This window comes from Mastigoproctus giganteus, chromosome 11 (genome assembly GCF_048544385.1).
Source record: "Mastigoproctus giganteus isolate SK-2022 chromosome 11, ASM4854438v1, whole genome shotgun sequence".
Classification (NCBI taxonomy): Eukaryota; Metazoa; Arthropoda; class Arachnida; order Uropygi; family Thelyphonidae; genus Mastigoproctus; species Mastigoproctus giganteus.
The window spans coordinates 173848420-173862988 of NC_143585.1; the positions used below are offsets into that span (position 1 = coordinate 173848420).

A 14569-nucleotide genomic window follows, 5' to 3' on the forward strand; every position below is an offset into this window, starting at 1 on the left:
GATTTTCGTCAGACCAACCTATCGCGTAACTTCGGGGTATTACTGTATTAGAAACAGTTAGGCGACGTCTCTTCTCTGAATATATTATGTTCAACTTTGAAAAACCCCTTTCTGCTTCTGCTGAACTTACAGCAATTGTTCTGACAATATTTTTAAACTCTTTGAACACTTTCAGGAATTGCATAATTCTGAGAATTTTTAAAAAGCTTTCCACGAAATCTCAATAATCATTAATATCAATTTGGTAATTAAAAATGTCATTAAATATGAGCAATTGTTCTTCAGCTGCTTTCCATGGAACTAGTACTTCTTCAATATTCCAGTAATCTGGATCCAAAAAATTGAGAAATTGTAATTTATTCCTATCTTGAAATTGGCTACTACTTGCTTTTAAATGTTCACAATCCATTAGTCTTTTTTTCAAATTTGTTACGATGATTTCTAAAAGTCTTTCCCGAGGCAGCCCAACAAATTGATGATTTTCTACAAATTTTATATTTTTGAAGGTTTCTGAAGCAATTAATTCATCAACTTTTTTCGTAAGGACTCTTTTCCTTTCCAAGCATTTGAAATGCTTTAATAGATCTTATCACGAGTTTTTCAGCCTTTATTATGTTTATATTTCTTGTTTGCAGTGCATTTGAAAGAAAAGAAATTTCGTTTAAAATATCAATCATCAATGCCAAATCAGTTATAAAATATATATTTTCAAGACGGGCAGCCATACCTAAGTACTTTTTATTTGAATAAAAATAGTGATGTAGCGCTGGATAAGTGTGCCACACAGCTAGGGTTGACCTTAAACTACTGGCAGCCCATCTTGGTCCCAGAACTCTACCAATCTTTATAATTTCAATTCCAAGTTGTACGGATATTTTGGAAAGTTCAATATGGTTCTTATTGGATTGATGAAAAATAGTATATATCTTATCAATAAATGTTTTAAAATGATTTACTTGCTTTATTTCCTTTATCGAATCATCTAAAACAAGATGGAGGTGATGATTTCAACAGTGCCATATTATTATGTTTGGAAACTCTTTTGCAATCCTAGTGCTCACTCCAGACTTTCTCCCAAGCATAACACTGGCACCATCGGAGTAAAATCCTATTAAATTTTTTTCTAGGTAGTTCTCAGTAAGCCCAACATTATTTAAACTTTCCATAACTGAAGAACATGTTGTCTCTGCATCTTGTTTTTCCAATTCAACTAGTTCAACGATAATTGTTGGTGATGTAACTGAATCCTCAACTTTTAAGAAAAGTATAATAACTGGTTTGCAGGATATTGTTGAAGCTTCATCAATAATCAAACATATTTTCAGATTATTTTTAATAATTTTATTAAATATTTCTTTTTTAATTTCCTTTGCAATGAAATCAACTACTTTCACAGCAGTTTTACGAGAATGTAATCCTATTCCCATATCTAATTCATTTTTAATTTGCACTTCTATCTCATCTTCTATGTCTGAAAACGGTTTACATTTTTTTGCCAGGCTGTAAACTGTATTAAATACTCTACAAGTAGCACTTAAATATTTTTCATTCATCATATCTATTACTTTTGTTATTGAATCCTGCTCACATTGTTTTATGTTCTCTTTACAAATCTTATGAACGTTTGATGAAAAATGTTCTTTCATTTTTTTCCTTAGAGAAGCCTGTTGTACCTCTTTATTTTTCCCTGATGCCTCAATCTGAAAACATTTCCATTCTTTTGACACATGAACACTTTTCTCTTTTATAAAGTCATATTTTGCATAATACTTGCAGCCTAACTTTTTGTTAAAAATTACCAGTCTGTCATATTTTTCTTTAAAATTGTTATTGTTGCACTGTCCAGCATTCAGGAAGATTATTTTCAATTTTGGAGTTGTTATCGTTTTTTATTTCAATAATTGACGTGCTGCTTTCTTCAAGTTGGAGTGGTTGTGCTTTTGACTGTTTTGTACCATCCAAGGCCAATTCTGATACAACAAATTCTGATTTTGGTTTCTTATTGAAAAAATCTGTCAAACTCTGTTGTCTTTTCATCATTTTAAGGGCTTCTGCAAAAAATTTAAAAAATGTTTTATTTTAATATATTATAGAGCAGGAGCAGATATGTGCCTATATATTTGAATATTTTTATATTCAAATATATAGGCACATATATTCTGTCCACGTGTGATCATATCATAAACTTTTATAAACAAAGCACTGTGCTTATACCATTGATAAACATCAGTCAGAACATACATTTTCTTCATTTTATCAATACTAAACGAAAATTTCTTGCTGAATTAATAAATGGCATAGGCTATGCCATTTATTAATTCAGCTATGCAGATTAGATACGATAGAATAATGTACAACAAACCTGTTTGTCATGTGAAAGTTGTGATAAAAACGTCTTAATTACCACGTGCACACTGGCATAAGGATTCCAACATGGAAGAACATTCTTCCACGGCTTCCGAAATGGGAGATAAGATAACCCTTGAAATCTATATTTCTATTGGTTCATTGTGTCCTAGCTTCCTATTGTTTTTATTGATTGGGGAACACCAACACATTAATAATATCTCATGTGAATTTAGGGCGAACACAAAGCTGTGTCACCCCCTGGTTGTTTGTCACTTTTTCTCTTTACGTTATATGTTTGTTTACTTAAGTAATAAATGCGAGGGAATAAAAATGTAGTATTTCATCAGAGGTATAATGAGTTTTATGAAATGAATAAATAAATATTACAAGAAGAGTTCCGTCTAATTATTTTCACCTATGGACGGAATGAACATTACTACGGGCATTTGGAATACGCTGTTGCATAGATGAACGTTACAAAAGAGTAAGGAATGTAAATTTGTGATTTCCACATTGGGTGGCTGTCCAGGCGCCTACCTTAGAGAGAACCCTGATCACAAGTGCATTTAAACAACCGGTTCGCCGAACTTAACAAAAAATTAAGTATCGGTTCTGCCAAACTGGTGCGAACTGGATGAATCCCACCACTGCCTGAGAGCTACAATCTAAGCGTGTGTGGATCAGAGACTTGTAGAGTAAGGAGAACCAATCAGCTCCCCACAACATGGATGAGAATGACTGAAGTAAGTTCAACTGCTTTAGACAAGAAGTTCATAGATGTGCTTGGAAGTTCATAGAAGTTCATATGTGCTTGAAAATTTAGCTTGCTATCTAATATCATGCTGTTTACTAATGGCATTGAACTATTGTTCAGCTGTAGTTCAGGATGGGGGTGGAGAGCACATTGCTTACAAAAGTGAGTGGTGGTATATTTCTGTTCTGCTAGTCAATATCCATTGTATGAGTTCAGGTTTGGTTTGGTTTAGTTTGTTTGGGTTTTTGATGCATCAGAAACTAAGGCTATAATGCACCAAAAACAGGTTATATAAAATATAAGTTAAGAATTCAGTGACCTACTGAAATTAGCTCGCTATGTCCCAAATGTATAACAAGCAAAAGGGTATAAAAAGGTAACTTCTAAATTCGACTAAAAAGGTTTAATGATTTTTAATAATTAAAAATGGCTGACATCACTGTTGAATAAAATATGATTGGTGTATAAGGCTCAATCAGATCACTAAAAGCAGTAAAATAAGAAACTTTGATATCTATATTGTGGACACTTGGTAAAAACATGTTAAATAGTTAAAAGGGTGTCACATTTCTGACACTAAATAGTTAATATTTAGAGTCATCCACCCTCATCAAGAATGAATGAATAAGATGTCTGTGTCCAATAAGGAGGCAAGCAAGAATAACTTCCTCTCTGCAGTTCCTGTGTAGACTAGGCTGCCAGAGTTTAATTACAGGCTTTATCTCATAGAGCTTGTTCGTGTCCCCACACATGCCCAGGTTGTTGCCACTGGGAGAGCAATCTTTTGAAGATTAATTGCCTGTAGTCTATATAGGGGTTGTTGTTGATATTGAGAATAACAACACAAGGGCTACCAAGGCAAAATTGTCTGTTCATAGTTTATTTACTCAAAACATACAGCTGTTGATGTTAAATTAAATGCTCCTGTATAGGCAAATACATTTTAAACAGATTATAAGATCTTCTATATTTGCATCATTTCCCAGAATATCAGTTAAATCACGTGAGACATTCAGCCTAGAGACGAACTGAAAAGTATTTGACTGGATGGTTGAATATAGGGGAGAATCAAACAGAAAATGCCAACCCATAAGTTGACTGTGACAGGATGAACATTAGGGTGCATCTTCTTCCAGTAGCAAGAAGAGATGGGTATGATGAGTGTGTCTAATTCTGAGTCTTGCTGATACCACTTCCTCTCGTCTGTTTTGTCAGAAGCCTGAGAGCCACAGCTTTGGTTCTTGATTTATCTGGTAAAGTTTGCTGCTATATTCCTTTTCCAGATCAGTGACCAGTTGTTGTAACATGCTTTGCGAATAACAGGCTTATAGTCAGTATAAGGAACCTGAGGATGTTGTGAGAGAATGGGTTGAGTATGTTTAGCTGCAAGGTCAGCACTTTCATCAGCACTTTCTGATTCGCTGATTGGACATGCTGCAGGAAAATAGCTGAGAATGAATGTATTTAAATGTAGGATGAGAAGATGAGAAATTCTTCCTTATGGCAGAAACAGCACTGAGGGAGTCGGTATAAATTATGGCAGGTGAGATGGAAAGTTCAATATTTTTACTAATGCTAATTTGATGGCATATAATTCAGCTGTGAAGACTCTGCAGGCTTATAGTGGTGAGGCGGTAACTGTAAGGGAAGGAAAAAACACTTCAGCAGCACCAACTTTTCATTGACTTTTTTATATTTTCATTTGGCTTGCTATCATAGAAGATATCCCACTGAGTATTAAAAAGATACTTCCAGCTGGCGTGTGATGGAAGACTCTGGATCTTAGCAGCATAGTGGAGCAGCAATGATTTCCTACAAAGATGTAATGGTGCATCATGCGCTTAAATAATGCCTTTGGATTGGAGAAGTCCTGAAAGCTCCAAGCGGATTGAACACTGTGCCCCAGAGCACTGTGCTGGATGACATTTAGCCATTGTAAAGTAGGCCAGAGTCATATAATGGACAACCATAATCTAGCTGTGAATGGATTAAAGTTCTATACAGATTCAGTAGAACATACCGATCAACTCCCCATGACATAGATGAGATCGATCTTTTGTATTCAAATGCTTTAGACATATATTTCGTAAATGAAAGATGTTAGTTTGGAAATTCAGCTTGCTATCTAATATCATGTCCAAGATATTTAATGGTATTAACAAGCAGGATTGGAATACTGTTTATTTGTAGTTCAGGATCAAGAGCTCGTTTCTTGCAAAAGTGAGTGACAGTGCATTCCTTTTCTTGTCAGTAGCCCAGTGTTTCTCAAAGGGTGTGCCGCAAAATTTTCCAAGTGTGCCGCGAAATCTTAAAAAAAAACTAGCGTCGTTTTTATTTTAACATCATTGTCCGAATATACATACATACAATACCATTAATAAGTATTACCATTAATGGTATGCACAATACCATTAATAAGAATAAAGTACACAAAGGATCTTTTTATGACGAATTGAAATTGACATATCCGAATACAGGGGCGTCTGCAGTTCAGGCGCCAATACTATTTGAATAAAGACCAATTATCTGTCGCCCGCAGACCACGTGAATCAGACCGACGCGATACTGTATAAGTGCGCAGCGCCCCTGAATTACCTCATTAAGTCAAAATAAGGGATCCCATCTCTAGTCTCTCTCTAGTTCTCTGGGAGTTGTACGCGTAGGCATGCGGCGTATTACGTGTTTATATATATCGTATTAATATTGTCATATTAAACTGTGTTTGTGTTGTAAAGTAAATAATTTAGGCTTATTCTACAAAACAGTTTTTTGTTTATTAGAAAAAACTGAAAATGGATATATGAAAATTTTTAAATAAAAACAAAACTATTGATGTCGGCGACAGTAGTTCTGCAGCAGATACAAATATATCCATTGAAAATAGTGATAATATGAACAATACCAGCGCCGATGAATCTCAGCCAAAAAGATCGAAAATTAGTACAAGAAAATATAATGAAGATTACTTAAATTTTGGTTTTACGTGTACAGGGGATATAAATTTCCCCTTACCTTTATGTGTTGTATGTGGACATAAAAAAGCAAACAGTGCAATGGTTCCTAGCAAGCTAAAACGCCATATGGAAAAAGTTCATCGAAATTTGATGTCTAAAGACAAAAGGTATTTTGAACGATTAATGACAAATAGTGCCAAACAAATACAAAAATTGGAAAACACAATAAAAGTGTCTGACAAAGCACAAATTGCCTCCTATGAAGTAGCACAACTTATTGCACAAAAAGGGAAACCTTATTCGATTGGAGAAACGTTGATCGGTCCTGCTTGTCGTATAATGGTGAAATGTATGTTTGGCAAAGATGCAGAAGTTGAAATAAATAAAATTCCTCTGTCCAACGATACTATAAGTTGAAGAATAATCGATATGTCGGAAAATATAGTAGAAAATGTTCAACAAAAACTTGATGGTCAAATTTTTGCTCTGCAAATAGATGAGTCAACAGATATCAGCAGGAAAGCACAATTAATGGGATTTGTTCGATTCATTAACGGAGATTTAATTATGAACCAATTTTTATTTTGTCAAGAATTGCCACGAAGAACGACAGGAAGGGAAATATTTAATTGTGTAGATAACTTTTTCGAAAAGACAAAGTTATCATGGAATTTTTGTACAGGCATTTGTACAGATGGTGCTGCATCGATGATCGGACCTGAAAAAGATTTTTTGGTGTTTGCAAAACAAAAAAAATTCAAATCTTATTTCTACACATTGCATTATTCATCGAGAAGCTTTAGTAGGGCAAAACTCTCCCGACAGAATTAAGCATTGTACTAGATGACGTAATAAAAATTGTTAACTATATTAAAAGCAGACCTTTAAAATCACGAATTTTCAAAGAATTATGCGACAGCATGGAATCTAACCAGAATTATTTATTACTACATAATGATATTCGTTGGCTTTCTAGAGGAAATGTTTTAGCCCGTGTATTTGAATTGCGAGCAGAACTTTGTACATTTTTTAAAAATGAAATAAATACAGCAGGAAAAAAAAAGAATCGTACGAAAATACAAAAATTTTATGATTGTTTTAAGAATGAATTGTGGTGTGCAAAACTGGCTTACATAGAACATATATTTGCACATCTTAATATTTTAAATACTAGTTTACAAGGGCGAAACGAAAATATCTTAACGTCAACAGATAAGTTAATTGCTTTTGATAAAATATTATGCTTGTGGATGAATAAACTTGATGAAAATAATTTAGCTATGTTTCCTAAGATTCCTGAACAGATGAGAAATTTTCTTGCACCAGTGGTGAAAAACCATTTGGAATTGCTTCAAAAGGCAATAAAAACATATTTTCCATCTATTAAATCGGAAAAATATGACTGGATTCGAAATCCTTTTATTAATGATACATCAAACTGGAATCTTTGTCTTGAAGAAGAGGAAGAACTGATTTCCCTTTCATCCGATAGAACATTAAAAATCAAACATTCGGAATTTCATTTGGATACTTTTTGGATTTCAGTCAGAGATGAATATCCAAAGTTATCTAAAAGAGCAATAAATATTTTACTCCAATTTTCTACGTCGTATTTATGTGAGTTAGGATTTTCAACTCTCACTAACATGAAAAATAAAAAACGATCAAGATTGGAAAATGTCGAAGATGACCTGCGAGTTGCTCTGTCTGAAATAAGACCTGATATAGCAGAAATAACAAAACATCGCCAATCACATATTTCACATTGACTCTAATTTTTTAAATAAAAATTCATTTGATTTCTATCAAATATTTGAATAATTTAAAGCTTTGTTGAAGGCGTACATATTTTCTTTTTGTAATTATTTATTTAATTATTTTTATATTTTATTTTGGTTGTAAGAATTGTTTGCATAACACAGATATAATATAAGTATAAATAAAAAAATTGTTAATATTATTTTTCGTTCTATTTATTTAATTTAGAAATTTCTTCTTCTATGACTACGTAGGTGTGCTGCAAAATTTTTCTTCTTTGGAAAATGTGCCACGAGAGTAAAAAGATTGAGAAACACTGCAGTAGCCATTCTGTGAAGTCCAGGATTCACAGAATGAATCTATGTTGGCAATGGCAAGTTGGAGCTGCCATTCGATGGTATTTATACTTTGAGACTGACAGGAAATGGTAAGGTCATCTGTGTACGTGTAACTTTCAACAGTTTTTGGGATATCTGGTGTCATGCTGCTAACTCAGATTAAAAATAGTGTTGGACTAAGTAACAATACCTGCAGGACTCCTTCTTCCTGAATGTGATAACAAAGAGTATGTTTTTATATCGGACCTGAAAAGAATGCAATTGAAGGAAATTTTGAATTATTACTGGCAAATGGCCCCTAAGCTCCAGATGGTAAAGGTCCATAATAATCCCATGATGCTATGTAGTGTCAAATGCCTTTTTCAAGTTCTAGGTTGACCACAACTAGATACTGTTTCATGACAAAGGCATTGCAGATATGAGATTCAGCTTTGATAAGCATGTCTACTGTTGATCTATTCTTCTAAAAGCCATACTGATGATCTGGAAAGAGATTCTGGGACTTCAGGATGTAAGTGAGCCTAGTATGAACTATCTTTTAAAAAATTTTATCCATGCAGCTCGTAAGAGATATTGGCCTGTAATTTTATTTTTGACACAAGATTGATCTTTTCCTGGTTTGGTAAGGCAATAACGAAAGAATGATGCCAGGAAGGAGGACAGGCATTTTTGGAGAAGATCTGATTATAAAAGATTAATAGGGTACTCAAATCCTCTTCAAATAAATGCTTCAGCATAACATAATGAACTCCATCTGGGCCAGCAGCACTGTTTGAAGATCTGTTTAACCATTCTTGAAGTTCTAGTAATGTTGTATGGGAATAAGCGGTGTGTAAAAAAGTTGATTTTATATTGTTCTGCACCTGATTTGATGTCTGAAATGTGGACACATAAATTGTTTGCTACAGATTGTAGCAAACAATTCTGCAAGTGCATTAGCAACTTCTTCAGCTGTAGATAAATCTTTCCCTTTCCAGTGAAGTATTGGAGAGGGCAGATGAGCAAATTTCCCATTAGTGTCTATATTCTTTTCCAGATGAGTTATGTGTCAGTGTCTTTTGTGATGGTTGAGGCAAAAGCAATTCACAAGTCTCGTTTAGCTTTCTGTCTAGTTTGCCTTGCTTTTGCTTTAAGCCATTTATAAGCAATATGGTTACTAGTGGTGGGATTCTTACAGAAATTATTCGAAGCCCAGTTTTTTTTTCTGTTTGTGGAATACAGAAGCAATCTGTATTTCACCAGTGATTTCAGTAATTGCAATATGCCTTGGATTTTGGAATGTAGCTATTAGCCACAGTCAGAATCTGATTGGTGATATAAGTATTTAGATAATGAATAGGTTCTTTCACCTTTTTAAACTTCCAAATGGATCGTTGATCAGGATTTTGAGTTACCCACGCTTGTTAGGAGAAAATAATTGGAAAGTGATCACTGTTAGAGCAATTAGTTAATACAGACCATGTCATGATTGGAAATATGGATGTTGAGCAAATTGACAAGTCAATTGCAGAAGTAGATCCTGTAGGTAGGTGGATGTAGGTAGATCCAGAGTTTAATAAATTCAGATCATTATTATTCTTAAATTCCTCAATCAATTTGCCTCTTCTGTCCATTGTAGCTGATCCCCACAATGGATGGTGTCCATTAAAGTCACTGAAAAGACAAACTGGAGTTGAGAGTTGTGTAATGAGGTTGTCAAGTTCTGAATGGGGAAGTGGTAGTGATAGTCAATTATAAATGGAAACAATGGTAACTGAAATACCAACTGTAATCTGAGCTGCCACAGCTTCTAGAGTGGTTCTTAATTGATTGGTCTGGATGCTATGTTAGAATTTACAAGAATGTCTACTCTTCCATGGGCAGGAGACTCTGGGCTCCTATGTCATCATATAATTTGAGAATTTCGGCATCCGTATCCATAGTGTCATTGGCATGGAGCTCTAGGATAGGTTATTCATAATCTGGGTGTATATCCACTTCCACAGTGTTGGTGGATGGTTCAGTTTTCTTACAGTCTTTAATAGTTTTCAATTTTTCAGTGTCATGTGAGACCGTCAGAGTATCAGTTGGGATACTAATTGAGGTTGTTGATGGTTTTAGTTTTAGAATTATCTTTTCCAGTGGTTGATTATGTTGCTTTAACCCAATTATCTAGTGAAATGGGTAGTATTGACACATCTGTTTGAACTGCAGTTGAATGAAAGATTTGGGTGCAAGAGGCATAAGATGGATTAGATATGGTCAACATAATTTGTCTGCGTGATTCAGGATATGTGACTTGATTTTCTACTTTGTATTTTTGGATTTTCCTTCCCGTCTTCCACATTTCACATGATTTAGAAAAGGCAGAAAAATATAAATATTTTCTTAAATATTGTGCGTGTTCTCTACCCACTCAATTGCCAACTGAAGACGTTGTAATCCAATGAAAGTCCCCATAACGACTATTGGCCCACTATACTATTTATTTAATTTCAACTATTTTTCCCTACTTTATTGACAACAAGGATTAGATGTGTAAACACCTGCTTCCTTGCGTCTATTCTAATTTCCGAAATAACACTTTATTTTTGCCCCTCCCTTAGTGTCTTTAACTCAACTATTCAACCTGAATACTAACCAACCCTCTCTAATTAAACCCTGCAATTTATTCAAGGTGAGTACCGCTTTTTTAAGCATTTGCTATTTTATTATTAGTCTATCTACACGGTACTTTAAGATTTCTAAAGCTTTGCACTGATTCTTAAATGTAAGTGGTAGGTTGTACAAGAAAGCCTGGTGTGTGAAGAAATTGATTTTATACCATTCTGCTCCTGCTTTGATGCTCTGAAAGAAAGATCATAAGAGGCAGGAAGCAGTGATTGTCGAAAACTATTTTGATAGTGCATTAGCAAATTCTTCAGGAGTAGACATGTCTTTCCCTTTCCAATGAAGTATTGGAGAGGGCAGATGAACAAATTTGCCATTTAGGGCCTGTATCCTTCTCCAGATGAGCTGTGTGTCAGTGTCTTTTGTGATGGTTGAGACAAAAGCAATCCACAAATCATGTTCCGCTTTCCGTGCAATATGTCTTGCTTTAGCTTTAAGTCTCTAAAAAGTAATGAGGTTACTAGTGGTAGGATAGTTGCGAAATCATTCCAAGCTCAGTTTTTTTCCCTGTCTAGCATTAAAGCAATCTGTATTCCACCAATGATTTTATTAAATGCAATATTTCTTCAATTTGGGAATACAGCATCAGCTGCAGTCAGAATCTGATTGGTTATGTATGTACTTACATCATCATTCGCCTTTTTGAACTTCCAAGTGGATCTTTGACCAGGATTTGGTGTGACACTTGTTTGTAATGGGCAAATAATCAGAACAGATCACTATTAAAGGGATCAGTTAACATTGACCATGTAATGATTGGAAAGATGGATGGTGAATAGTTCATTATTTTTCAAAAATTCTTCAATCATTTTGCCTCTTGCGTGTAGTGGATCCTCACAATGGATGGTGGCCATTCAGTGAAAACGAAAATTGGTGTTGGGAGTCGTGTAAGGAGGTTGTCCAGTTCTAAATGGAGAAATGTTCTAGATGGTGGAATGTAAATAGAAAAAAGGATTACTGAATTACCAACTGGAATACAATCTGCCACAGCTTTTAGGGTGTTTCGCAATTGGATGGACCTCGATGGAATATCAAAATTAATAAGAAAAGCTACTCCTCCCTGTGCACAGGATTCTGACCTCCTATCTCATCTGTACATGATATACTTTGAAAATTTTGGTGAGACCTGCAGTGACAACAATACAATGGTTTTTTTTTTTTTTTTTTTTTTTTTTTGTAGTTGTTGGCGCATTGGCTTCTGTGGCCATAATGCATATCCCAAGGTTTTTGATCCAAGGCCGAGGTGGGATTCGAACCCGCGACCTTTGGGTTGCCAGGCAGGCACTGGCTGGCCCGGTCGGCACAACAATGTTTACACCTATGGGATTAAATTGAATGAATAAATTCTTTAAGTCATCCAAATGGCTGCTTAGCCTCTGCAGTTCCACTGTATGATGTTCTGCATTATTTAGGTTTAGTTGAGGATGATTCATCTGGCTGAGTTTTGTATGCAGGGCATTTTTTCCAGTCTTTTTCTGAGAATATATGGCATCCAGGCATCGATTTTATCATTGGCATGAAGTTCCAGAATGGGTTCCTCATAATCTGGGTGTACATCCACATCCATACTGCTCCAAGACCGTTGGAGTATCAGTTGTGATATTAATTGGAGTGGTTTAATTTAATAGGCTTCAGTGATTTTAGTTTCAAGAGTTTCAGGAGAGTGTTTTCTGGATGTTGATAGAGTTGCTTTAACCCAGTTAGCTAGCGATGTGTTTGGTGGAATTGGCACATCTGTTTGTAGTTGACGCATAGCTCTTTGAACTGCAGCTGAAAGGAGGTAGTTTCCAGTGTGAGATATGCATAGGCATGGTCAACATAACTTATCTGCGTGCCTCACGATATGAGACTTTATGCTCAATTTTGTATTTTTGTATTTTTTTTTTTTTTTTTGCCAGTTATCCAAATTTCACATGATTTCAAAAAAGCAGAGTAGCTTCCTTTGTAGTTGGAGCAAATAGAAGTTGAGGCTGAACAATTTGCCTACTTCTTGTAGTACAAAAGAGCTACCTAGTTTTGTAGTTGAAACAAAATATAATCTATTTACTTAAAGGTTTTTTAGAGATAACGCTTTGAGGAATGCACAGAAATTGCTTGGCTATGGAATGCTTGGCACCTTATGATGCAGGGTAGTAATAATGTTGCTGGTGTGGGGGGGGGGGGGTTGCAGTATCATTGCAAGTGAAGAAAGTTTTGAAAATATAGGGTTTTTCACCCCTAGAGAAACACTAGAAAACTGCACTAGAAATCACTTTTCACATGGCACTTAGAGCCAAGTCGAGGAGATTCGTCCTGTTTGCATCATTAAGAGTAAACATCCTGTTTGTAAACAGAATGTTTACTCTTAATTATAGTTTAACAACTATAAATGAGAATACTGGTCTTTCAAAACCTCTGAAAAACTAAATTGTAAAGCAGGCACACTACTGAATCGATGATTTAGTAGCGTGCTGTAGTCGCTAATATCACTAGGCTCTCAGCCTAGCGATACTGGTGACCACAAGTTTGGCAACTGATAGAGATATTTTCTTTTGTTGGGAAATAATTTTGAAGTTTAATCATATGCCATTCAAACCCATTAATTATCATTAATCCATATCATTACTAATAAATCAAATTGCTGAAAATAAATTAATAAGAATTTTATTTAATAAAACTGCTTACTCATAGTTTGAAGGAATTTTAGGTGGGATGCATTTTTTTCCATCAATATCAGAAGCTTTAGCATCAAACATAAGACTCTGTATAAGATCCTTTTCACCTAATATAAACAGAAGGTGAATTAAAACCTGTACCATTCAAAGCAGCTCATAAAACTTTGGATAGAATATAAAATCAATTTAATTGTTAATTGATTTCAGAATTAGATCATTTCTAATCAGTTAAAATTGATATAAAATGCACATAAACTGTCAATTGAAAATAAGATGACCATCCCTGCATTTTAGAAATTAGCCATTCTTCCCTACCTGGTGGCACATGTGTGGCTGTGAGAACTGATAAATATGATTTTGCAGGTTCATGGAATTGGGTCCATATGAAGTACTTGATGGGCATTGGCAAGGGACATGATCTAGCATTAGCATTAGTAGAGGCATTTGATGCAAGAAAGCAAGCTAATGCAGCATCAACCAAAAAATAAATAAATAAAAAATAACCACTTCCACTTCACCCCTCTGTTCGTTTGAAATACCTATCCAGCTGAGCCTTAAACTTATTTAGGCTATCAACTTCCACGACAAGGGATGGAAGTCTGTTCCACCAACCACCCGCTGGCTAAAGGCAAATTTCCACACGTCTATCGTACATCTGTCTTTCCTCAGTTTGAATTTATGCCCTCTCAGGTGATTATTCTGAGCAAGAGGAAGAATCCCATCAGCATTGAGCATGCTCAAACCATTCAAAGCTTTATACACCTCTATCAGATCACCTCACTGGTGCCCAGTCTCCAGACACTGTAATTTGCAAAACTTAAGCCTTTCTTCGTAAGAGCACCCCTTTGTTCCATTCACTAATCTTGTTGCCCTTCTCTGTACTCGTTCCAGCAGCTCTATATACTTCTTGAAATGAGGCCTCCAGGCCTGTATACAGTACTCTAGGTGTGGCCTGACCATTGCCTTATACAAGGGAATAATTACCTCCTTATCCCTACTAGAAAAATTCCTATATATCATTGACAATACATCATGAGCTACTCTTGCAGCCCATCTGCACTGCTCAGAGAACTTCATATCTGCCTGCACAACCACCCCCAGGTCCCCTTCATT

The 14569-nt window shown here is 35.2% G+C and overlaps 1 protein-coding gene across 2 annotated transcripts in view; it reads right to left on the bottom strand.

Annotated features, from left to right (window-relative positions):
- The window catches only part of LOC150078580 (voltage-dependent calcium channel subunit alpha-2/delta-3-like), a 1140037-nt gene that overhangs the window by 317418 nt on the left and 808050 nt on the right, over window positions 1–14569 (bottom strand). For both annotated transcript variants that reach the window (XM_090384275.1, XM_090384274.1), the window contains one exon: window positions 13467–13563. In XM_090384275.1, coding sequence (XP_090240401.1) covers window positions 13467–13563 — 97 coding nt within the window. The remainder of the gene's footprint in view (window positions 1–13466; window positions 13564–14569) is intronic.